Source organism: Barbus barbus, assembly GCF_936440315.1.
Source record: "Barbus barbus genome assembly, chromosome: 16".
NCBI lineage: Eukaryota > Metazoa > Chordata > Actinopteri > Cypriniformes > Cyprinidae > Barbus > Barbus barbus.
In genome coordinates this window covers 18,150,023-18,172,818 of record NC_136744.1, presented here as the reverse complement: position 1 = coordinate 18,172,818, position 22,796 = coordinate 18,150,023, and the positions used below count along the sequence as shown (strand labels likewise).

Below are 22,796 nucleotides of genomic sequence, written 5' to 3'. Positions count from 1 at the left end.
CTTGAGGTACTCCATACTGCACTTGTGATTGGTATGATACCTCTTCATTTACTGCCACAAATTGATGGCGGTCAGATAAGTATGATATGAACCGTGCCAGTTCACTTCCTCTAATGGAGACTAATAGAGAGATACAACCACGATGATAAGAGCAGGTCGTTTGTAACTCTAATGAGAGCAGTCCCAATACTATGATAGGTCTAAAACCTGACTGGAAATCCTCACATCTATAATTTTTCTCTAAGAAGGAACATAGTTGTGATGATACTACCTTTTCTAATATCTTTGACAAAAAAGGGAGATTCGAGATCACTCTGTAATTAATCAATTCTTTGGGATCAAGTTGTGTTTTTTAACGAGAGGCTTAATAACAGCCAGTTTGAAGGTTTTTGGGACATATCCTGAGTTAATAATATTCAGAAGAGGATCTATTACTTCTGGAAGCACCTCTTTAAGGAGCTTAGATGGAACAGGGTCTAAAATACAGGTTGTTTGTTTAGATGATTTAACAAGTTTATACAATTCTTCATTTCCAATAGAAGAGAATGAGTGGAATTGTTCCTCAGGGGATCTATAGTGCACTATCTGATGCGATACTGTGACAGACAGCTGCATGGTTGCAATTTTATCTGCAAATTTATATATTTTATCTGGAACAGAGACAGTCTCTATAGTGTGATATCTAGGTGAAAGAGTCTCTATGTGCTGAGAATTAACTGACTTCTGTGACGTGAGGCGCCTAGCAGACGGTCGGTTTAGCCAGTCTGTCTGCTTCCTGACCTGGGCCCCAGTTAGTCAAGTATGAACTCTAAGACTATGTGCCATATTTCTAGAGAGAAGAGTGGCACCACCCCAAGAGGGATGAAGACCATCTCTTTTCAACAGGTTGTCCAATTGTCTATGAAACCTATGTTATTCTGCAGGCACCACTCAGATATCCAGCCACTGAGTGACGACAGTCTCAAGTCAAGTCAAGTCTGCTATGTATCTCATCACCCCGGTAAGCAGGGAGCGGACCAGAGCATATTACAGTGTCTGACATCGTACTTGCAAGTTCACACACCTCTTTAACATTATATTTAGTGATCTCAGACTGGCGAAGTCAAACATCATTTGCGCCGACGTGAATAACAATCTTACTGAATTTACGTTTAGCATTAGCCAGCACTTTAAAATTTGCCAAGATGTCAGGCGCCCTGGCTCCCGGTAAACATTGGACTATGGTGGCTCAGGGCTGGTGTCTCTAGTTTCACGTTTCTCAGTGGGAGTGTGACTGAGTGGGGAGAACCTGTTTGATGTTTTGATCGGAACGGAAGAGTGGTGTTTTGACCCGCGACTAGGCCGCCTCACAGTCACCCAGTTGCCCTGCTGCACGGGCTCGGAACAGAACAATGTACAGGACTCCCTGCGCTAGTCGCATCCACAGCAGTATCTACAGCCCTCACATTCTTACTGTCCTCAACTAAAGTTTGGATGCATCTCTCTAATTCTGAAATCTTCTCCGTCAGCCTAACTATTTCCCTGCATTTATCACATGTGAATCCCTCGTCGCCGACAGAGAGATAAACTGTACATGTGGCAAACAGTGCAAACAACAATAGCAGGAGAAGAAGCCATTACTCACCGTGATTGAAGAATGATTCGTGAAAAACGAGAAAAAAGAAAACAATAACAGGCGAATAGAAACGAGTGACAAGCTAACTAATGCTAACGCGCTGCACTCGCAGTTTTAAAAAGCAAACAGTCAAAAGACAAAAGCAGAGTATATTGTTTTGACATTGTACTTTAATTTCAAAAAGACAAATATGAATACTGGAAACAATCTCCCACAGAAAAGCCTTCACTTGAAGGTCTTATACATGTTTTTCACGACCATCCATAATCAGGTGTTAGAGAATAGGAGGATGTTGGGCCGTGCCTTTTTTTTTTAAATAGCTGTCTGCAATTAGCCATCATCTGCAGTCTCAAAAGTGATGGGATCTACTGTTAAAAAAATCAATGAAAAACTAAAGAATGCGATATCCACAGCATGTTATTAGAAGGGCTCCGTTATTTCATCAAGTGGTTGAGCTGGTCCTGCAGGCTTTTGGAGTGTTCTACACTGTAAAATACATTACAGATGAAGATGTAGATTACAGATTAATTACAGATATAATTTGAATGATCTACATGACTTACTTCTTTTGAATGGCCTCTTGCCTGGATTTAAAAGATAAAGAAATATATCAGATTTCAGACAGATTTCGGTTTTGTTTTATTTTATTTAGTCTAAACTATGAAATAACACAAAGTATGGGAATTATGTAGTGACCAAAAAGTCAAGTCACCTTTATTTATATAGCGCTTTATACAATACAGGAACTCAAACAAAGGCACAATTTTTATTAATATATAAAATTAAATTACAAATACTTAAAAATTATTTAAGGTTATGAGGTATATGAGTGTTTCCTTTCACTAGTACTGTACAAGATGGTAATGCAGATAACTGCAGTGTGGATGGACACTTGTCTACTTACTGATACTGCAAGTGGGTTGTTATAATAGACATCTTCCGTAGACTCTGCAAGAATAAAGATACTTGGAGAAGTTACATATGCTTTATTAAACATTAAATAGCCAACAAGTAGCCTACTGTATCATATTCGATACATGGAATTCTAAGGCCTCTAAAATATCAATCAACATGACCAAAGCTCCTGAAAATCAGTTGTACACAATCTACTACATGCCTTCTGTTCTCTGACTGATAGTTCATGCTTTTTTAGCAAGTAAAATGAAGTAGAAGCAACTTAATCGGTTTACTTAATTATCAATACATTATTTTTAAAAATCATATTAAAATCTAAAAAGTATAAAATATGATACAACAGTGTATTGAGGACAGTATAACTCTCAATCATATCGATGCATTGCATTATTTGCACCCCACAATAAAAACTAGAGCTCTGATCATAAAACTAAAGATTTGAATATCATAAAGAAATATTACTGGGAGAAACAAAGTGACAACTGTTATTTATATGTATTTTATGTAGTCTGTTATATCTTATAAAGAAAATTATTTTGCCTTTATATCACTTACATCTTCAGAATGCAGAATTGCATCTTCTTGAATGACCATATTTCTCGCTGCCTGACTGAGTAGCTGTAATGTAGAAGAGACCACTGTTAATTTTATGAGATAACTGCATTCATCTTTATCTTAAAAACTAGTGAAACGCCTGTCTGTACATAGCATCTCTGGTCATCATATGATGGCAAATTTTGGGGCATATCAATCCCAGGATATACTAAGTTTTGAGGCTTGCCTCCAGTGTATATTACTATGAGGAGGAAACAGATAGCCGGGCAAATATCTCGTCTTATATATATATATATATATAACATAACATTTCGTATATTTACTTCTTGGCTCCTGGATCCTTTCAACACTTGACGGGTTAGAGCGATCACATCTCCACTGCAAGAAGTGACTTTATCAGATAATAAACCTTTAACAGATTGACCGAAGCGAGGCTGCGTCTCGGAGGAAGCCATCACTGTTTACTACGGCACCCGGCGAGGGGCAATTTCAAATATGAACGCAAATGACAGACGAGAGGATCAAACATCCTCTCGTCTGTCAAGTAGTTGGCTACTTAGATAACTTGATCTAACTTCATCGTTATCTTAGATAACTTATAACTTTAAGTAACTTAGTTATTTGGTAAAATGCATTTAATAACAAAGCACTTCAAACCAAGCCACAGTTTATTTGAGCGCATTTCATATTCATTCCATTTTTATTTTAAATTGAACAATTTTACTCTTTGCTTTTATTAATGTGATTATTTTTAATGATTATTTTAATTCCCATTTATGTAAAACACTTTGAATTACCATTGAGTATGATTTGTGTGAAATGTGCCTTAAACTTGCCTTGCCATACGAAATCTATTAAATATAAATAATTATTTAACATAAAAGCAATATATAGCATCAAAAGTAGCTATTTTTTTAACAATTATCCCATTTAAATACTAATATTGTAAGAAATAAATATTATTTGTCTGTATGTTTAAAATACTATACTATATTACTACAAACCAACATTTTTATTTTTAATTGTTTTGGCTACATTTTTGTCTATAATTTTTACATTTATTGTATGTTATTATTTGAGGTTTTATGGAATTATTTCTAGAAAAAAATACACAAAACAGGGTTTTAATGTGTGCAAAAAAAAATAATCCTATAGAAAATATAACAGACTATCAACTTCTTGTCTTAAAGACAATAAGGTTTAGTTATTAATGATCATCATTTTCCAACGTTTAAGCACCTCCTTTATCTGTTCATTTATATAAAAAAAAAGGCTATTTGGTTTTTAAGACTTTCAAGCCTAATTTTGTATACTATTTGTAGAAAATGTCATTTTATCAAATGCACAGCAGGCTACAGCATGCAGTAGTGACTGTTTCTGCAAGCTCCAAAATAAATATAAATCACAAAGTTAAGCTAAAAGTTTAAAAGAAATGTTACATTTCAGGAAAATGAAAAATGAAAAATAAGAAAATAAAAAATGGGCTGTGCTCACACATGCACTTCCATGCATTTTTTAATGTGGGGAACCAATAAAAAGCTTTGTTGAAAAGAGCCCCGATGACACTTAGATATTTAAGCTAAACTATTTCAGGGTCAAGGAGGTGGCATTGAAGAATTTGAATAAAAATCTCCTGTCGCCCCGCTCATACAGGCAGTGCTGATTTGAAGAGCTGGTGAACACTTGGTTGAATGTAGCTGACAATGTCTGACCCACTCATCCTGCCATGGCTTCTCTGTTCATGCCTGTTCTCTGCAATAACTCTAGCAGCGCTATATCTCAAAAGGAAGATGAATGGATTTGTGCCAGGAGACAGATCTCCTCCAAGCCTCCCATCACTCCCCATCATCGGGAGTCTCCTCAGTCTCGTGACACTCCTCCACACATCTTCTTCCAACAGCTGCAGAAGAAATACGGAGATCTTTATTCCCTCATGATGGGTTCTCACAAAGTCCTGATTCTGAACAACCACCATCATGCAAAAGAGATCCTGATCAAAAAAGGAAAAATATTTGCAGGAGGGCCACGAACTGTAAGTAAACTGCATCACTTTCATCAGCAGCTGAATTTCACTAAACTATTTACTTTACTTTATATGTTTGTCTGTAAGGTTACAACAGACTTATTAACTCGAGATGGGAAAGATATAGCATTTGCTGACTACAGTTCCACATGGAAGTTCCATCGGAAAATGGTGCATGGAGCTCTTTGCATGTTTGGGGAAGGTTCAGTTTCTATTGAGAAGATAAGTGAGTATCACTGCAGCCAGCATGATATAGTACAAATATATAAAGCAAAATGTAAATTATAAAAAAAAATTTAATTTAAATATATATATATATACACAAATCAGAGCCTGCTACCTAATTCTTACTTTCCACCTAAAGTCTGCAGGGAGGCGAGCTCTATGTGTGACATGTTGACTGAATGCCAGAACAGCGCTGTGGATCTGGCACCAGAGCTGACACGTGCCGTCACAAACGTGGTGTGTGCCTTGTGTTTCAACTCCTCATACAAACGTGGAGATGCTGAGTTTGAGTCCATGCTCCAGTACAGTCAGGGAATCGTGGATACAGTCGCTAAGGACAGCTTGTTGGATATTTTCCCATGGCTGCAGGTAAGCTTTAATATGTGATATTAATGTTTCTTATACTGCATGATACTTAATTGTTTTGAAAGAGGTCTCACCTGGGCTGCATTTAATTGATCAAAATTACAGTAAAAACAGTCATTTTACAATTAAGAATAACTATTTTCTAATTTCTAATTTTAGAATGTAATTTATTTCTGTGATGCAAAGCTGAATCAGCATTTTTTTTTTTTAATCCAGTCTTTAATGTGACATGATCTTTCAAAAATCATTCTAATATGTGACCCTGGACCACAAAACCAGTCATAACCGTACATTTTTTGAAAATGGATTTATACATTGTCTGAAAGCTGACTAAATAAGATTTCCATTGATGTAGGTTTGTTAGGATAGGACAAAATTTGGCCGAGATACAACTATTTGAAAATCTGGAATCTGAGGGTGCAAAAAAATCTAAATAGTGAGAAAATCACCTTTAAAGTTGTCCAAATTAAGTCCTTAGCAATGCATATGACATATCAGAAATTAAGTTTTGATATATTTACAGTAAGAAATGTACTAAATATCTTCATGGAACATGATCTTTACTTAATGTCCTAATGATTTTTGGCATAAAAGAAAAATCAATCATTTTGACCCATACAATGTATTTTTGGTTATTGCTACAAATATACCCCAGCGACTTAAGACTGGTTTTGTGCTCCAGGGTCACATTTGCTGATTTGCTGCTCAGGAAACATTTCTTCTTATTATCAATGTTGAAAACAATTATACTGCTTTATATTTTTGTGAAAACAGCAATAAATTTGTTAAGGAGTCTTTGATGAACAGAAAGTAGCAAAAGAACAGCATTTATTTGAAATGGAAATATGACATTATAAATGTCTTTACTGTCACTTTTGATCGATTTAATGCATCCTTGCTGAATAAACGTATTGATTTCTTTCAAATGAATCTTACTTTTGAACAGTAATTCTTGGCTTTCCTAGTTACCTAAAATATTTTTTAAATTATTTTTGTCTAATGCTTTGATTTCTAATAGCCTATATATGATTTTTTCCTCCAAGATATTCCCAAACAAAGACCTCAAAATCTTAAGACAGTGTGTTTCAATCAGAGACAAACTGCTTCAAAAGAAATATGAGGAACACAAGGTAAACGTGCATCTTCACTATTACAAAAATACAAATGAAAGTTCTGAATATTCTCTGTTTGTAATCAACGTTCATAAAAGCTGCGTGAACAACAAACAGTTTTAGATGGAGTGTAACATTTCAAACCAATATGTCAACATATGTATAAATTATAGTGTAGACTAGACTCAACAAACAGCAGCTGTCACTGCATATTCCAAAGTGCACGATTTCTCCATCAATAACCTGGGATTTGTCTCTCTCTACAGGTGGATTACAGTGATAACGTCCAACGGGATCTCTTGGATGCACTTCTGAGGGCCAAACGCAGCTCAGAGAATAATAACACCAGCACTCGTGATGTTGGTTTAACTGAAGACCACGTGCTCATGACTGTGGGGGACATCTTCGGGGCAGGGGTGGAAACCACTACCACTGTACTCAGATGGTCAATAGCTTACCTTGTCCATAATCCACAGGTAAATAAACTGCTCTCAACTGGCTTTTCGGAATCAGTTCTTGCAAAGAAACTTAGTAGATGCTCTTTACATTTGGCATTAGGTGCAGAGAAAGATTCAGGAGGAGCTGGACAATAAGATTGGAAAAGACAGACACCCTCAGCTCAGTGACAGAGGGAATTTGCCTTATCTAGAGGCCACTATAAGAGAAGTTCTGAGGATCCGACCCGTCTCCCCACTTCTCATCCCTCATGTGGCGCTCCAAGACTCCACGTAATTAAAACAAACTGATATATTTTTCCTTTTATTTATCAAGGATGCATTAAATTGTTCAAAAGCGAAAGAAAAAACATTTATAATGTTACAAATCATTTCTATTTCTACTTTTACTGAAATTTGTATCACAGTTTCCACAAAAATATTAGGCAACACAACTGTTTTCAATATTGATAATAAAAAGAAATGTTTCTTGAGCAGAAAATCATATTACAATGATTTCTGGAGGATCATTGTAATGATGCTGAAAATTCAGTGTTGCCATCATAGAAATAAATTACATTTGAAAATGTATTAAAATGTAAAACAGTTATTTTACATTGTAATACTGTTTTGCAATATTATTGTTTTTGCTGTATTTTGGATCAAATAAATGCAGCATTGATGAGCACTGAAGAGACTTGTTTCAAAAAATTCTACAATTGTTTCCCACCTCAAACTTTTGAATAGTGTATCATTACATTTTATTTATTCTTTACTTAATTTTTGCTATTTATTTTTGATGCTTAATGCCCTTTGCTTGAAAATATGAAAAACACCCAAATTATTATACTACACTTCCCAATTTTACCCTCAGGGTAGCAAACATTTCAGTGGTTTATATAAAATACTGTCCAGTCGTGATGTCTTCTCTGCTGTCTTTGACAGCGTGGGAGAATACACTGTGCAGAAAGGAACCCGAGTCATTATTAATCTGTGGTCTTTACATCATGATGAGAAGGAATGGAAGAATCCTGAGCTGTTTGACCCAGGTGCGAATCTGCAGTGATAACAAACATTCATGTAATCTGTGAACATTACCAAATACAATGAATACTCTAATCTGACAGGACGATTTCTGAATGAGGAGGGTGATGGTTTGTGCTGCCCATCAGCCAGCTATCTGCCCTTCGGTGCAGAGGTTCGAGTTTGTCTCGGCGAGGCCCTGGCAAAGATGGAACTCTTCCTCTTCCTCTCATGGATTTTGCAAAGGTTCACACTTGAGATGCCTGCTGGCCAGCCTCTGCCTGACCTCCAGGGCAAGTTTGGTGTGGTTTTTCAACCCAAGAAATTCAAAGTCGTTGCTAAACTAAGAGCAGACTGGGAAAAATTCCCACTAATGCAGCACGGCTGAGAAAATATATTATGTACTCTTGAGATCTTTGTAATTTTTTTTTATGAAACTTGCTATCAAATATCACAAATCAGACATGAATATAATTAATATCTTGAGACAGTGTGGCTCTATGATCAACAGTAACTGAACAGAGTGCAACAATCAGGTTCTGGAGGTAAAAATCTAATTTTTAATTGAACTGTTAAAGGTGAAAACGCTTTAGAAAACTGAGGCGGGGTCAAGAACCAAAACAGCAAGCGACAGAAAGATAGATATGGCGGATAAAAAAAGTCTGCGGAACGATAAGGCAAGAAGTAGGACCCGTGTAAATCTCGGATAAGCTTTCCAGCGCTGGAGACTGGAGAGAACTCAAGGAGCGGAAGGCCTGCGATCGGACGCCAAGGTTGCTTTGTTTCTTCTCGATAGGTGAGTATTGAGTAACAGACGCGGCGAGCCGCAACAGCTAAAGTCTGCCTACACCGATGCGATAAAGCAAAAGCAACCGTTGAAAATCATTTGAAATTTGTGTCGGCACATCATAAATAGAACGCGGCAGCAGTTTTCTGTCGGGGATTTGTCGTGTCGAACCGCGCAGCATCCAGTGTAGACAGCATCACTGATTATAATGACTTCTATCGTATTTTGTCGCTCACGCCACTCGCGTCCGGTGTAGACACGGTGTAACATTGGTTTTGCTTTGTTTCACAGAACTAATCATTGCCTGGGTTGCATAAGTTATGTATGTGTGGGGCGGAGCTATCAAAATAGGGACGAGACCCTTTTGGGGTAGGGGCGTGTTTGTTTTGGTGATTTCAAATATCAACACTGGCTTCCAGAAATTGCTTACCCCACCTTTGATCGGCGGTATGTGCTTTTGTTGAAGTCATCACTTCGCATTAGTTCAACTTATTTTTAATCATGGAATTCTTGATGAAACTAACTACATTACCCATAATTCTGCAAAGAAATATCCACCAATCAGAAAATCAAGACTTTAGCATCCGCCCACTCCCATGAAGCACTGTGAATGTCAATCTCTCTGCATTCACAAACACTTAAATTTGTAAATATACATACATATTTTACAACAAAGGTAAATTTATATATTGCATCTATACGCATTATCTTTAAATCAAGTTATTTTCCCACCATTTTTTTTAGCAATGTCAATTTATTCCTTTCTTCAATAAAACTATTAAGTACAGTCTTGTACCTTTGTCTTTTTGTCCAATTTTCTTTTTTTTTTCTTTAGCAAAGACTTTAGAAATCCCTATAGGAAAATGAATAAGAAAAAATACTTTGAGAACAAAGATGGCTGAAAAAGACAGACTGCCGTTTTGGATGCATAACTGAATCACTCATGAAAATCCATTGGCTTTCAAAGCTTTTTTTTATTCATATGGAACATTCTTTGATGCTCTTTAATTTGGTAGAGTCTTCTTATAAAATGCGGAAAATACAATTTCATATATAAAAAGAAAGTGACTACGGATACAAAACTAAAACGTAGTACCAGGCTGGAATCAAAGCTTAAGAAGAAAAAAAGCAATTGGCTTGCAAAGCCTTCGTCACCTTCAAGCACACACACACACACTGCTCAGTGTCAAAACAGTGCAATGACAACTTTTTCAGGCAAAACAAATGAACGTCTCATTCACAGCTACCCAACATAGTGACTCAGATTTCCTTTTTTAATCAATACCTTTGGTCTCAAACATCAAAGGAGACTAGAGCTACAGAAAAATCGTCATGAGCACCATTGCTGCAACAGATGACTTGATCTCCTCACTGACCCTACTTCGTAGCTTCAAGCTTCACTAAATCAGTCAAATAATTTTGATGCTACGATGCTATGGTCCAAATAATTCAGAATGCTCAATATTAGGTTTAGCCAAACAATACTGCAACAAGAATATTTCCAAAGGCACCACGTCAAAGTTGGAATCTGCCTCCCAGCCAGCCAACACACTAGGAACCTAATTTACCGGCCACATCACGTTTGAAAGAAAATTAGTCACCATTTACACAGGAACACTCTGATCAGAAGATCAACAGGGCCGGAAAGCCATCTGTGCCCAAGCTAAGACTCAATTATAGGACACCTAACTGCTAATCTAAACCAAAGGTCAAACAAACACAGTGGCCTGAAGAACGATCCACTTAAAAGATCCTACAGTGACACACACACACACACACTCAGACAGTGTTAGGAATGCAGTGGAGCAGCTTTCAGTCTCACCGCCACAGAAAAACAAATCTCAATCTCATCATGAACCCGACTTAAGTGCTACACTAACATGACAGTAACCTTACCTGATCTGCTACAATAAAACACACATTAAAAGCTTAAAAAGGCCTGTACATAAGTTACTGTTAGTGGTGCAACAGTTCCCTTACAGTGTTAAGATACAAAAACAACTTAAAAGCACTATGAGAGAATAGAGAAATTAAATTAAGGCAAAAAACAAACATTTAAATGATATGTTTCGGTGGAAGGCTTATTAAGTTGTCCTTTCAAACAAGATGTTACAAAATCTTCACTCATACTGGCCCTTATTTTATGCAGAAATTCTATGACACAATCTTCTCGTTAAGGCATATGAAAACTAATAAAATCAACAAAGGCACCTAGTGTACATGTACAAGCTGGGTTCAATCTATATACAAAGGTATTTTCAGCCTTCATTTGAAGAGTCTTTGCATAATGAACCTAAAACGTACTACTAAATAGCATGTGAATGTATTCAGTTTATGCAAATAATCATGCAAAATATTGGATAAAGCCCGAGACCATGTTATACAATGAAACAAACAAGCAAAATGGCAACCATACCCTGCTAGGTAGGGAGCACATTTACTTATTGATACAAAAAGACAAAAATATATATATTTGAGATAATTACTTTCCTTCATTTTTCTGAATAGCATCATGCAGATACTCCAGATCAAACGTTTTCAGAAAAAAGACAAGAAACAACAACTGAATATTAAAGCTCTGAAGTATTAACAGACTGCTCTGTGGCCGTCTTTTTTTGTGCACAATATAATCTTAAATTGATAATTTACCAAAAAAATTAAATTCTGTTATTAATTACTCTCATTTCATTCCAAAAGCAAAGGACTTTTGATTTTCTTTGAAATTCACCTTCATTCCACCTAAATACTGATGCTTCAAAAAGATCATAAATGTAATCCATATGAATCAAGTGGTTTAATCCAAGTCTTCTGAAGAGACATAATTGGTTTATATAATTAACAGATTTAATTCAAGCTTTTATTCACATTTAAACACTAAACAAGGAACATAGAAACAAGTTTAACTGTACTTGCTTGATGTGCAACAAGAAACTTCCATGGTTCTTGTGCATCATGTATGTTTCATATTTATTTACCATAGTTGATGTGCTCTATGTATGTGCATATACATTTATTTTACAATCTTGAACTTTTTAAAAGTATCCACTTTTAGTGGAACAGACTTTTTAAAAAACATCTCTTCATTTTTTTTTAATTAAAAATATCTTCATTTGTGTTTTGAAGTACACAAGGATAAAAGTCTTGTGTATTTGGAAAGCCATGAGAGTGACTAGATACAGACATCTTTAATTTTTGAGTGAACTGTCCCTTTAAGTATTTTAAAATGGCATTAAAGATAAGAATTCAGGAGCAAAAGCCAGCACAAAGTAAGAGTAGGAGGCAATCAGCCCCCAAAAACCAACAAAAAGCCTCCAAATCTACAGGCATGTCACCCAGAGGTCAATAAGGCTATAAACTGAGGAGAATTTCCCCTGTGGCTTTGATCGTGACCTCTCTGTGAGGCAACAGACCTATTAACGTCTTTACTAGATTACTCTATTAATCCATAAAAACCGTTAGGACTCGCACATTAACGCCCTTTTAAAACTCCCCCCCTCTCTCTCTCTCTCACACACACACACACACACACACACACACACCCAAAGTGACACTGCTGACAGTACAAACTGATGTATCTCAAGAAAGTAAAGGGAGACAGCAGTCTAAAGTAAGTCTCTGTTGGAACCGGTTGTGCTCAACTCTGGGGGTCTGTGTTGTTGGCGTGATGCGGACCGTCCTGTTCGTTGATGGTGTGCAGATGGAGGCAGACTGGAGGTCGCTGATGCTCTCTGTGTTCTAGAGGCACGTCTGATGCAGCCAAGCCCTGTTCCTCATCCCCCGGACCACGAGGAAGGCTGCTGCCGCGGGGGTTGCAGCTATCACAGAAGTCCTGCTCCTCGAGCAGCCCTCCATCCATGTCCCCCACAAGCTCTTTCATCTCCTCCTCTTCCTCTCCATCCCCGGGCCCCTGGTTGCAAACGCATACCTCAATCCCAGAGTCACCCGTGAAGTGCCGGTGGCGTCCTGGAGTCTTGTCTTTGCTGTCGGGAGAACAGTCTTCTATGGGTTCGGTCAGATCCTCGCCGGAGCTGCCCTGTTTGACCGGGCTGTGTGAGGTAGCGCACGCCACCTGCTGGGGTTGCCCGTCCTCTTCTCGGCTGAGGTACTGTGGTTTGTGGGTGTTTCTGACAGGGTGGTGTGCAGTGGGAGTATGTTGCCCCTCTACGCAGGGTCCCGGAGAACAGTTCTCAGATGCAGACGGGACGACGGGGCTAGACTGAAGTGGAGGGCAGAGCTCATCTGGTTGTTCAGAGCACAGAGGGTCAATGCTGGTGGACTGGCCTGGCTGTGAGGCACTGTACGGAGGCGGGGGCGTCGGAGGTCTGTTCTCGACTTCCTCGTATGCCGGTAAGAGGTAGCCAGGCAGGAACCCTGGAGAAGAGGACAAAGAAATGCATTTATTGACTGACCATGACTAAAGCATGGATTTCTTCTAAGGGCAATGAACAGATCTCCAGTCAAATCAAAAATTATTCAGATACCATATCATTTTTGATATTTTTTTTTTTTTACTAGTGGGTGCAGGACACTGTAGTTAATTTATGTAAGTGAGGATAGCACAATAAAGTAAACTGTGACATATACCCAAAAATTCTTCATACAGTGGACTACCAGGAAAATCGATAAAAATGCAACCTTTTTACTCCACAGACTGAACAAAATTAAGCATTGCTTTACATTGTGAGGGGGATCTCCTCATTCACCACCAGCTGACAGCTATTAAACCTAATTCATTACATTCATTTCTATCAAAGTTATCTGACATTATCAAGATGAATTTGTTCTGACAGTTTAAAGGGGACCTATTATGCAAAAATCACTTTTATAAGGTGTTTGAACACAGTTGTGTGGCCGCAGTGTGTGAAAACATCCAGCCTATAATGGTAAAAATCCACCTACTCATTTTTTTATAATCTAAAAAAAAAATCATAAACAGTCTCTCGGAACAAGCAGTTTCAGATTCTCCCTCTGTTCACGTCACCGAGGGGAAAAAGTCCCACCTTTGTGACGCTGCCCTATAGAGACAGCCCTGAGTGAGAAGCAGCAGTCCGACTCCGCCATTACTGATTACTTGCTGTAGCCACTGAAGATATACAATGTCAGTGCCAAAGAGGCATTTCAAGTGTTGTGTTTTGGGATGCACTAACGATGCTCCATAAACTCCCTCCATCTGAGCCACTGAGGACACTGTGGTTAAAGGAACACTCCACTTTTTTTGGAAATAGGCTCATTTTCCAACATCCCTAGAGTAATACAGATGTGTTTTACCGTTTTTGAATCCATTCAGCCGATCGCGGGGTCTGGCGGTCCCAAAATTAGCATAGCTTAGCATAAATAATTGAATCCGATTAGACCATTAGCATCTCATTATAAAATGACTAAAGAGTTTCGATATTTTTCCTATTTAAAACTTGACTCTTCTGTAGTTGCATCGTGTACTAAGACTGGCGGAAAATGTAAAGTTGTGATTTTCTAGGCTGATATGGCTAGGAACTATGCTCTCATTCCGGCGTAATAATCAAGGAATTTTGCTGCCGTACCATGGGTGCAGCAGGCGCAATGATATTACGCAGCGCCTGAAAGAAGTCCCCATCTAGGTAACTTCCAAAGTGACCGGCACTATGTTTGTGTAGTTGCTGAGTTACAGCCGGTGAGTTTAGTGGCTGTAAAAGAGCTGATCTCCCCCTTTAAGATCATCCTTTAAGAAAAAGTGATGGACCTGTGTGCGATTAGCCATGGTTATGTGCGTTGTAAAGGGCTGTAATAGTAAGTCGAAGGTGTATTCCACCGTCATGTTTCATAGAATTCCAACGAAAAACAAGCAACAAAAGAATCAATGGCTAGCTGCTCTGAACATAGATTTGAAAACACCGGTAGAATCAATCAAGAAATGGCGTGTTTGCTCCGATCATTTTGGACCAGATGACTATTTGGAAAACATGGAAAGTGTTACCCATACTATGGTACGGCATCTAAAGAATACGGCTATCCCAACAATCTTCAGAGTACAGACAGGACCAAGTGGATCATCACCCATGGCTGTAAGTGTAACATTATTATCACTTTTGACCACATTGAAAAAGCACTGCTGTTGTCATTAGCTGCCTGTGTAATGCTATCAGATAGGGCTGTGCAATTAATCGAATTCGATTAATTGCTCAGCCCTACTATCAGATTTGCTCGACCATTTGTCTTATACAGTATATATTAGTTCTGTTGTACAGTTCTAGAGAGGTAGTGCATAGTTTGATTAAAAGAAACGCGTGTAATTGTCAGTATTGCTTATCGGAATTTTCTGTGGTACAAAATACAGCCCTATCACCAAAACTGATCCGATTTTTTTTTCAGAGTAACAAATTAGCACTGCTCAAGACTGTAGGCCTACTATGCTATATTGATTTACTGTAGAAGGGGGGAGTGGCATTTGAATCATTGAAAGTGCTCTGTCCGTGGTTTCACAATCAGCTTTACAAGCAGCCTTTTGCCAAAATGTATGTAAAAGTTCGTCTTCTGTGTATTCAGGTTCAAACAGATATGGTTCAGGTTCTGTACCAAAGGAAATGTTTTCTAAATCGTCTCTTACTAATGTCTCCATGGTTGCAAGGCACGCTCCCTGTGCAAACAGGTGGTCACGTTATACTATTAGCAGGCGCTGCGTAATATCATTGCGCCTGCTGCACCCATGGTACGGCAGCAAAATTCCTTGATTATTACGCCGGAATGACAGTATAGTTCCTAGACATATCAGCCTAGAAAATCACAACTTTGCATTTTCCGCCAGTCTTAGTACACGATGCAACTACAGAAGAGTTGAGTTTTAAATAGAAAAAATATCGAAACTCTTTAGTCATTTTATAATGAGATGCTAATGGTCTAATCGGATTCAATGATTTATGCTAAGCTATGCTAATTTTGGGACCGCCAGACCCCGCGATCGGCTGAATGGATTCAAAAACGGTAAAACACATCTGTATTACTCTAGGGATGTTGGAAAATGAGCCTATTTCCAAAAAAAGTGGAGTGTTCCTTTAAGTTTCATTGTCTAAGGAAATGTCCCGTAAAAAATCGGTAAAGTCCCCAATACGTGTAGGGATCAATACCAACGCTTCGTGCGTGAACGTCAGCTCCAGACAAAGTAAGTATCATGTGTTTGTTTTCCAAATTGCCCTTCTGAAAGAGCTTCTTGGCACTCTGTAAGGCTAATGATGCTAAAGCTACCATCATCTCTGCCTGTTTTCACTGGTGCTGCCTTCATGAATGATCGTGAATAGGAATGTGGTAGTTAAAAGTTGCATATGAAAGCAATGTGAGTCGATCGCTTGAGTTTGTTGAGCTCATAATCACGAGTGGGACTTATAAAGTGATGCTTTATGCATCTTATAAATGCATGCCATGCATCATGAGACCAGCTATGTTGTTATTTTTATCCCGCCGTGCTCCCTGTCTGTGCAATTCACAAACTGTATTGTGCACAGTACAATCAGATGACTGACTTTTAAACAGAGTACATTTTCTGTAAAGACAACAGGCTTGTACTAATAATGAAAATGTTTTTTTGCAAAGGCTAGCACTGCTACTGCGGAGCTTGAGCTCTTGAAGCTCCGCCCTCTTCTCAGGGAGCACCAGCTCATTTGCATTAAAGTAACATACTCAAATACAGCGCGTTTTGGCTCATACCCTAAAAGTGGCAATTTTAACAAGCTATAAAAAATGATCTGGGTATTTTGAGCTAAAACTTCACATACACACTCAGAGATATCAGAGACCTATTTTTAGGGATGTAACGATTAACCGTGAGCCGGTTGAAAATCGATTCAAATATGTGACGATTCAAGTTGGTTGAGATGCTAAACAAATCGTGATTTAATTAGGGGTAGGAGTTTATATGAATGTATGTCTGAGGGGAACTCACTGTCTTTAGAAAAGTTTAGATGGTATTTTTTCTTTTCATCTTGCCTCATAAGTTCATAAGTGCAGCGCTGTTTTGTTTACAGCGGAAACCAAGGAAACGCTTTGAGCGCCACCTGCTGGCAGAGAGTGAATCTGCGTCTCATTCAGCTCGTCTGATGTTTCCATTTCATGCAGATATTTTTATGTATAGTTTCACAAAACTGAAGTCAGACCATTCTGTTTTTGCTTCAAATTTCGAAATTATACAATCTAATTTACAATAAAAACTGCTCATGTTGCATGTATGCAGCATCTTTCTTCGGATCATGATTAAAATGCAGTTGTTGCCTCTAATTTGAAATGGAAAGAGCACAGACAGTCTCGCGGACCTCCACGCAGTCTCAAAAAATTGCCTGCACGTGGACGGGGTGCGTGCGATCCCTCCTGATGACGAAAATGACGCAATGCGGACGGTCGAAGTATACTGCGGCCTTAAGAGTTTACATTGCACATAACGTGTTGATATCGCGTTTGGTCTCGTTCTGTCTCGGTATCTTGTCAGTGTCTGCGCTTGCTTGGCCATTTGTTGTGGAAAAATAAGAAAAGTGTGTTCAGCTAAATTCAATTAGTATTTTGTTAGATGGGTATAAAAAAAAAAGGTTAGTTTACTGCGGCAGTTGTCGTGTGAAGTTGTCGTGTGATGACTGAAGAGTGTAAAGACCATCTACTCCACCAGGCAGGGACACCGGCAAAGTATAAGTATCACTTTTTATTTCTCCTCTTTTCTACTACTTGTTTCACTTCTGTTTCAGTTTTTATAACCATTTCTTACTATGTGGAAGTAAGTTGTTGTTTTAGCATGTGTGTTTGGCAGTGTTATTTCTTAGGATTACTGATAAACTATACTGTCGTGATTTGTATTTGTTATCTATTTAAATTTTAGTTAAATAATGTCTGAATCTATTATGTCTGTATAGGCCTTTTATTAAGTTTTATTTGGATTTAATTTGAGTTATTTTAATACTTCAACAAACTAAATGAATTGATATATATGTGTGTGTGTGTGTGTGTGTGGTGGTACACATATACATATATATATATATATATATATATATATATATATATATATATATATATATATATAGTTGTTTTTTTGGTGTTTGGCTTAGTGTTGTTAGAGTCATTATTATACTCATAACTTTTGTTCTTTAATATTTTGAATTGTTTTTAGCTTTATTTTATTTCTTTTTCATTTAAATGTTAAGTTTTGAAATTTTGTTGTATGCATTTGTCATTTTTATTTAATTTCTTTATTTTTAAAATGTGTATAGGTAGTATTTATAAAGTTTTAGCTTTTAGTTTTGGATCTGTTTTTAGTTGTTTTAATACTACAATTGATTGCTTCTGTTGTCCTCATTTGTAAGTTGCTTTGGACAAAAGTGTCTGCTAAATGACTAAATAATAATAATAATAATAATAATAATAATAACATAACTATAACCTTCCCAATCAACCCATTTCTTCACCTTTACATTAGCGTCTGATCCAATCTCTGTGGCCAAAACTAAATTGCACCTTGGGAGATAAATTCATATTGCACTGTATTGATTAAAGTTAGAATGACAGGGGAATGAAGCGGGTACTGACTGAAATAGAAGGGTACAGAAGTGTAATTATGGGCTTCTCTGTAAGCGATGAGGTTGATCTCATGCTGCCGCTGTTGTTGTTGCAATCTGTGTTTGGCTCGACGGTGGTGGCACAAACAGCAGCAGCCCAGAATGATGATGAGAGTCAGTACCAACCAAAACCCTGATGAAAGAGCACACACACATAACACAGTACTGTTAATGAGTGAAGAGAACATCATGTCCAAACCAGGCACAGCACACCATAAATCACCAGTCTTTCATGTTAATCGGAGTCGTTGTCACCAGTGTTGCCTGACAAGATGTTTTGTTAGTTGCTTAGTTTCTATTTTCATTGCGTATTGTCTTGAAGGTCCACCAACAGTCAAATTTCATTAGCCAAACATTTTGATTGGCTGCACACTGTGTACACGCTATTATTTAAAAGTCTGGAGTATGGGTATGATTTTTAAAATGTTTTTGGAAGAAGTCTTTAATGCTCATGAAGATTGCATTTATTTTATAAAAAAACAGTAAAAAGAGCAATATAGCGAAACAGTATTACAATTTACAATAACTTACATATTTTTAATACATTTAAAAGTGCAATTTTTTCCTGTGATGGCAAAGCTGAATTTTCATCATCGTCTTCACTGTCATATGATCCTTCAGAAATCATTCTGATATGCTGATTTGGTGTTCAAGAAACATACATTTTTTATACATTGATGCATTTTTTCAGTCAGTGATACTAGTTCTTCAGCATTGTCTGAAGGATAGAAAGTTCAAAACAACAGCATTTATTTGAAATAAAAATCTTTTGTAGCATTGTAAATGTCTTTGTCACTTTTGATCAATTTTAAGCATATGTGCTTAAAGTATTAATTTCTTCACAAAAACAAAACAAAAAGTCTATAAACTATCCTATTGGTACAGAAATGTCTTCTCCCAAAACAACCTAACAATCTGGCACCAGATCACAAGAGAAGAATGTGCTGGACATTAGGGTGTGACGCTCATCAGCCAACGGTAAGAGTCGTGTGGGTCAATGTCATGTGAGATTCAAGTGTGTGAAACTTTGCCCCAAATAAAGCAGAGACCTTTTCTGGCAGAGAGGGGGGTCCACTTTTCCTAATAGAGAAATTTAAGGCAGCTGTTTACAGTGGCTAGTCTGATTCGGTTACACTGGATTTGTGTCTGTCGGGTCGCATGTATTTGGCACGTTGTACAAAACCCAAAGTGCAGCCGCTTGACTCAGCAGATGATGTGCTGTAATTACCGTGGAGATGAGGTTAGTCCTCAGTTATTAAAATAGATGGTACACCAGAGGGAGAGGGGTAATTTGATAACACAGGAACACCGCCAACGGGCGTGAATAGGGCAGAACAACAACTAGATCAGGGCCAGTCAATGACAAAAGTTAGCAGTAACACACACACATCATACCCATAATTAAAACCTATGAAAGATGTTTAAAAAAAAAAAAAAAAAAAGGACAAAAAAAAAAAAAAACATTATATCCGTTTGTACTGTGAGGTCACTTACATTTGTGCTTGAAATTACAGCAAATCTAGTTCCAGTAAGCTGTGTGATTGAACACCTAAATCCCATTACTATTTGCAGAAACAAAACAATTACAGTGTCAAACATGAGCCACGACTTGGATGTCTTTTCCCAAGTCATGCCGCCTCCTGTCCAACCCATATAGCTGGCATCAGAAGGTTGGGCTGCTTACTGCAAACAACTTGAGAACAAAAGCAGGTGGCACGTTACACCCCTAAATGCTATTAAAACTGTATTTAAATGTTGACTCACTTCAAAGTTGAATGTAATCTAATAAAAAAAAAAAAGAAAAAATCTAGACAGACTGCCCTTTCTATCAGAGTTTACAGTATCCTGGATTTGCGACGACTGTATTATACACAACCAATATGCACTTGAAATGATTACACACATAACCAAAACAACTGGATGGTGTTTCAGACACTATAGAGAACATATACACCATGGACTGACCTCATCTTACAGCATGTTGTAGGCAGGAAGGACTTAAGATACTTACACCACACCTCGTAGTAATAGCTGCAACACTGAGATTCCCCACAGCAGTGGCCCGAATCACAGAAGTAGCTCTGGTTGTTCACTCCTACACAAGGCAGCCGGGTCTAGAAAACCAAACAGAAAATATAAGCATATTATCAGCACAGATACCATAACAGCTCTCTGTACCAAAGGCTTTTTTATGGCGATAAACTAAAATGAAATTACATTTCAGTGCAATATATAGCCAAAACAATAAGTACAGTACTATATAAAATAAATAAATGACCCCAACATAGTGATACGGTCTATACATACAGGTAATAATAAACAGCACATCAATACAGTTGACAGGCAGATCGCTATGCAAATCTTTGAGTGAGCAGACTGTATTATACTTGCATATCTAGTTACATTTGCTAATTCAATTAATAGATAATGCTGATTCCTCTGCTCTCGTTTTACCTGTCTAAAACCGAGGAGAAAAGGCATGATAGGCGTCTGATAGGAAAATCAACACAGCAAAAGACACAGAGTTTTGTTACACAGGGCTGCAAAGACCAAGGGAGAGACAGAAGAGGAAGGTCGGGCTTGGGCCACCCGCTGCCCACACATGGTGCGACATGAACTGCCCCCTTTATGAGCCGGAGGGGCTCAATTTAAACGCACGCACACATACATACACAGCCTCCCTCATGGCATTTCAGACTCAGCGAGGGCAGCCAGGGAATGCAAGTAAACAGGATGAAGTGCTTCTCTCACATACACGCAGCCATCGATGACAACTGCTGGCCTGAAAGTTGTCTCGAGTGGTGTGCTAGATACAAAGGATAGCAACTAAAATCTTGCCTGTTGAACAATAATCTTAACTCGACAGTAAAATACATCATTATTGACTCATTTGAGATGATGATCAGTGATAACAAGCAGTGGAAAGCAAAAGTTTGAGTGTTCAGTGCTGCAAACCTGTGCAGGGTTGGACGTAATGCAAAAATGTTTATAGATAGAATGGCAACTGGCAGCAAACAGCTGAGTTAAAGGTTAATTAGTTAAGTATTACACATTCCTGGTCTTATAAATTGGAACATCCAAAAGACAAAAATACCATTCAAATACATTTTTAGTGATAATTTATGAAGCATTCAAGAAGAACCAACAATGTTGTTAATTGATGTTATACTGTTATTCAATTTGTCTACTAAAGATATACATTATCAGTTAATGCATTTCCTGGGAATTGAAGCCGTAACCACATCTGCTGTTTATAGAAAACCATAATTCACCCCAAAATGAAATTTCTATGATCATTTATTCTCCCTCAAGTTGTTACAAACCTCTGTGACTTTTTATTCTTCTGATGAACAGAGGATTTTTGCAAAATGTTGGCAACAAAACCGTTTTGGTGACAACTGACACACTTTGTGTGGAATGGATAAAAAAAACAAAAACAGAGACATTTCTCAAGATATCTTCTTTTGTATTTTACAGAAGAAAGACAGGCATTTTCATTTTTGGGTGAATTATCCCATTAAGTACACAATGTTTTGCCTTTGTCTGTTATCTCCTAATTAATAGTTCAATACATTTTTTTGAAATCCTTATGTAGAAAATTACTAGGAAAAGGATGGTTGTTGCGGTGAAAAAAAAAGAAAAAAGGTTAATCTTTCATTTAAAAAATGAAATGAGTAAATTTGTTCTCTTTTAAAGTTGAATTCATGTTGGAAGTTGATATGTACACTACTGTCCATACGTTTGGGCTCAGTGAGGGTTTTTGTTTTCTTTTTGAATTAAATTAATTAATATTCAGCATGGACGCATTAAATTAATCAAAAGTGACAGGAAAAACATTCAGAAAATTACAAAAGACTTCTATTTCAAATAAATGCAGTTCCTTTGAACTTTAAGAATCCTGATAAAAACAACATAAAAATCATACAGATGTCTCAACTTTTCAACAGCAGTGTGTCACTTAAAAAGGTTGCGATGTAGAGCTTCTCATTATCCTATCCTAATTCTTATCTCATCAAAAGTCCTGTTTGACTTCAGAAATATGACTATTGAAGTAAAAGCTGTGAACGCTGTGTGGTTTTTGTAATGTTAGCAGATCGAAGATCACCTTATCTTTTAGGCACCTACATTCCCTCACAGATAACACCAGTGGAGAGCAAACAGCTCACTCCCTGCTT

General features: G+C 37.6%; 3 protein-coding genes across 4 annotated transcripts in view; 1 reads left to right on the top strand and 2 right to left on the bottom strand.

Moving 5' to 3' along the window:
* Positions 1 to 1,873: 1,873 nt before the first annotated feature.
* On the bottom strand, positions 1,874 to 3,543 carry LOC306882597 (BLOC-1-related complex subunit 7-like). 2 transcript variants are annotated; one of them, XM_079437318.1, is made up of 5 exons: positions 3,409 to 3,543; positions 3,086 to 3,148; positions 2,520 to 2,563; positions 2,179 to 2,199; positions 1,874 to 2,101 (listed from the first exon to the last, which is right to left on the bottom strand). In XM_079437318.1, the coding sequence occupies exons 1-5, from the start codon at positions 3,538 to 3,540 to the stop codon at positions 2,050 to 2,052; spliced, it is 312 nt and encodes a 103-aa protein (XP_079293444.1). In that variant the 5' UTR covers positions 3,541 to 3,543; the 3' UTR covers positions 1,874 to 2,049. The 2 variants fall into 2 exon arrangements, with proteins under 2 accessions (XP_079293444.1, XP_079293443.1); XM_079437317.1 differs by having other exon boundaries at positions 1,874 to 2,096.
* A 1,193-nt stretch (positions 3,544 to 4,736) lies between these two features.
* LOC306882877 (steroid 17-alpha-hydroxylase/17,20 lyase-like) lies at positions 4,737 to 10,104 on the top strand. Its single transcript, XM_079437861.1, has 8 exons — positions 4,737 to 5,117; positions 5,196 to 5,334; positions 5,473 to 5,702; positions 6,743 to 6,829; positions 7,078 to 7,287; positions 7,370 to 7,539; positions 8,191 to 8,294; positions 8,373 to 10,104. The coding sequence occupies exons 1-8, from the start codon at positions 4,812 to 4,814 to the stop codon at positions 8,654 to 8,656; spliced, it is 1,530 nt and encodes a 509-aa protein (XP_079293987.1). The 5' UTR covers positions 4,737 to 4,811; the 3' UTR covers positions 8,657 to 10,104.
* LOC306882878 (F-box/WD repeat-containing protein 4-like) overlaps positions 10,012 to 22,796 on the bottom strand; it is a 49,150-nt gene continuing 36,365 nt past the window's right edge. The window contains exons 9-11 of the mRNA XM_079437862.1: positions 20,633 to 20,735; positions 18,593 to 18,754; positions 10,012 to 13,426 (exon numbers count right to left, since the gene is read on the bottom strand). Coding sequence (XP_079293988.1) covers positions 12,690 to 13,426; positions 18,593 to 18,754; positions 20,633 to 20,735 — 1,002 coding nt within the window. The 3' untranslated portion in view covers positions 10,012 to 12,689. The remainder of the gene's footprint in view (positions 13,427 to 18,592; positions 18,755 to 20,632; positions 20,736 to 22,796) is intronic.

Coding starts and splice junctions, on each gene's coding strand:
- LOC306882597 (XM_079437317.1), bottom strand. CDS start 3,540: ATGGCTTCCTCCGAGACGCAGCCTCGCTTCGGTCAATCTGTTAAAGGT. Junction 2,564..3,085: donor CAATTCTGCATTCTGAAGAT/GTAAGTGATATA, acceptor TTATTCTTGCAG/AGTCTACGGAAGATGTCTAT. Junction 2,200..2,519: donor ACAACCCACTTGCAGTATCA/GTAAGTAGACAA, acceptor TTTTAAATCCAG/GCAAGAGGCCATTCAAAAGA.
- LOC306882877 (XM_079437861.1), top strand. CDS start 4,812: ATGGCTTCTCTGTTCATGCCTGTTCTCTGCAATAACTCTAGCAGCGCT. Junction 5,118..5,195: donor TTGCAGGAGGGCCACGAACT/GTAAGTAAACTG, acceptor TTTGTCTGTAAG/GTTACAACAGACTTATTAAC. Junction 8,295..8,372: donor TCCTGAGCTGTTTGACCCAG/GTGCGAATCTGC, acceptor CTAATCTGACAG/GACGATTTCTGAATGAGGAG.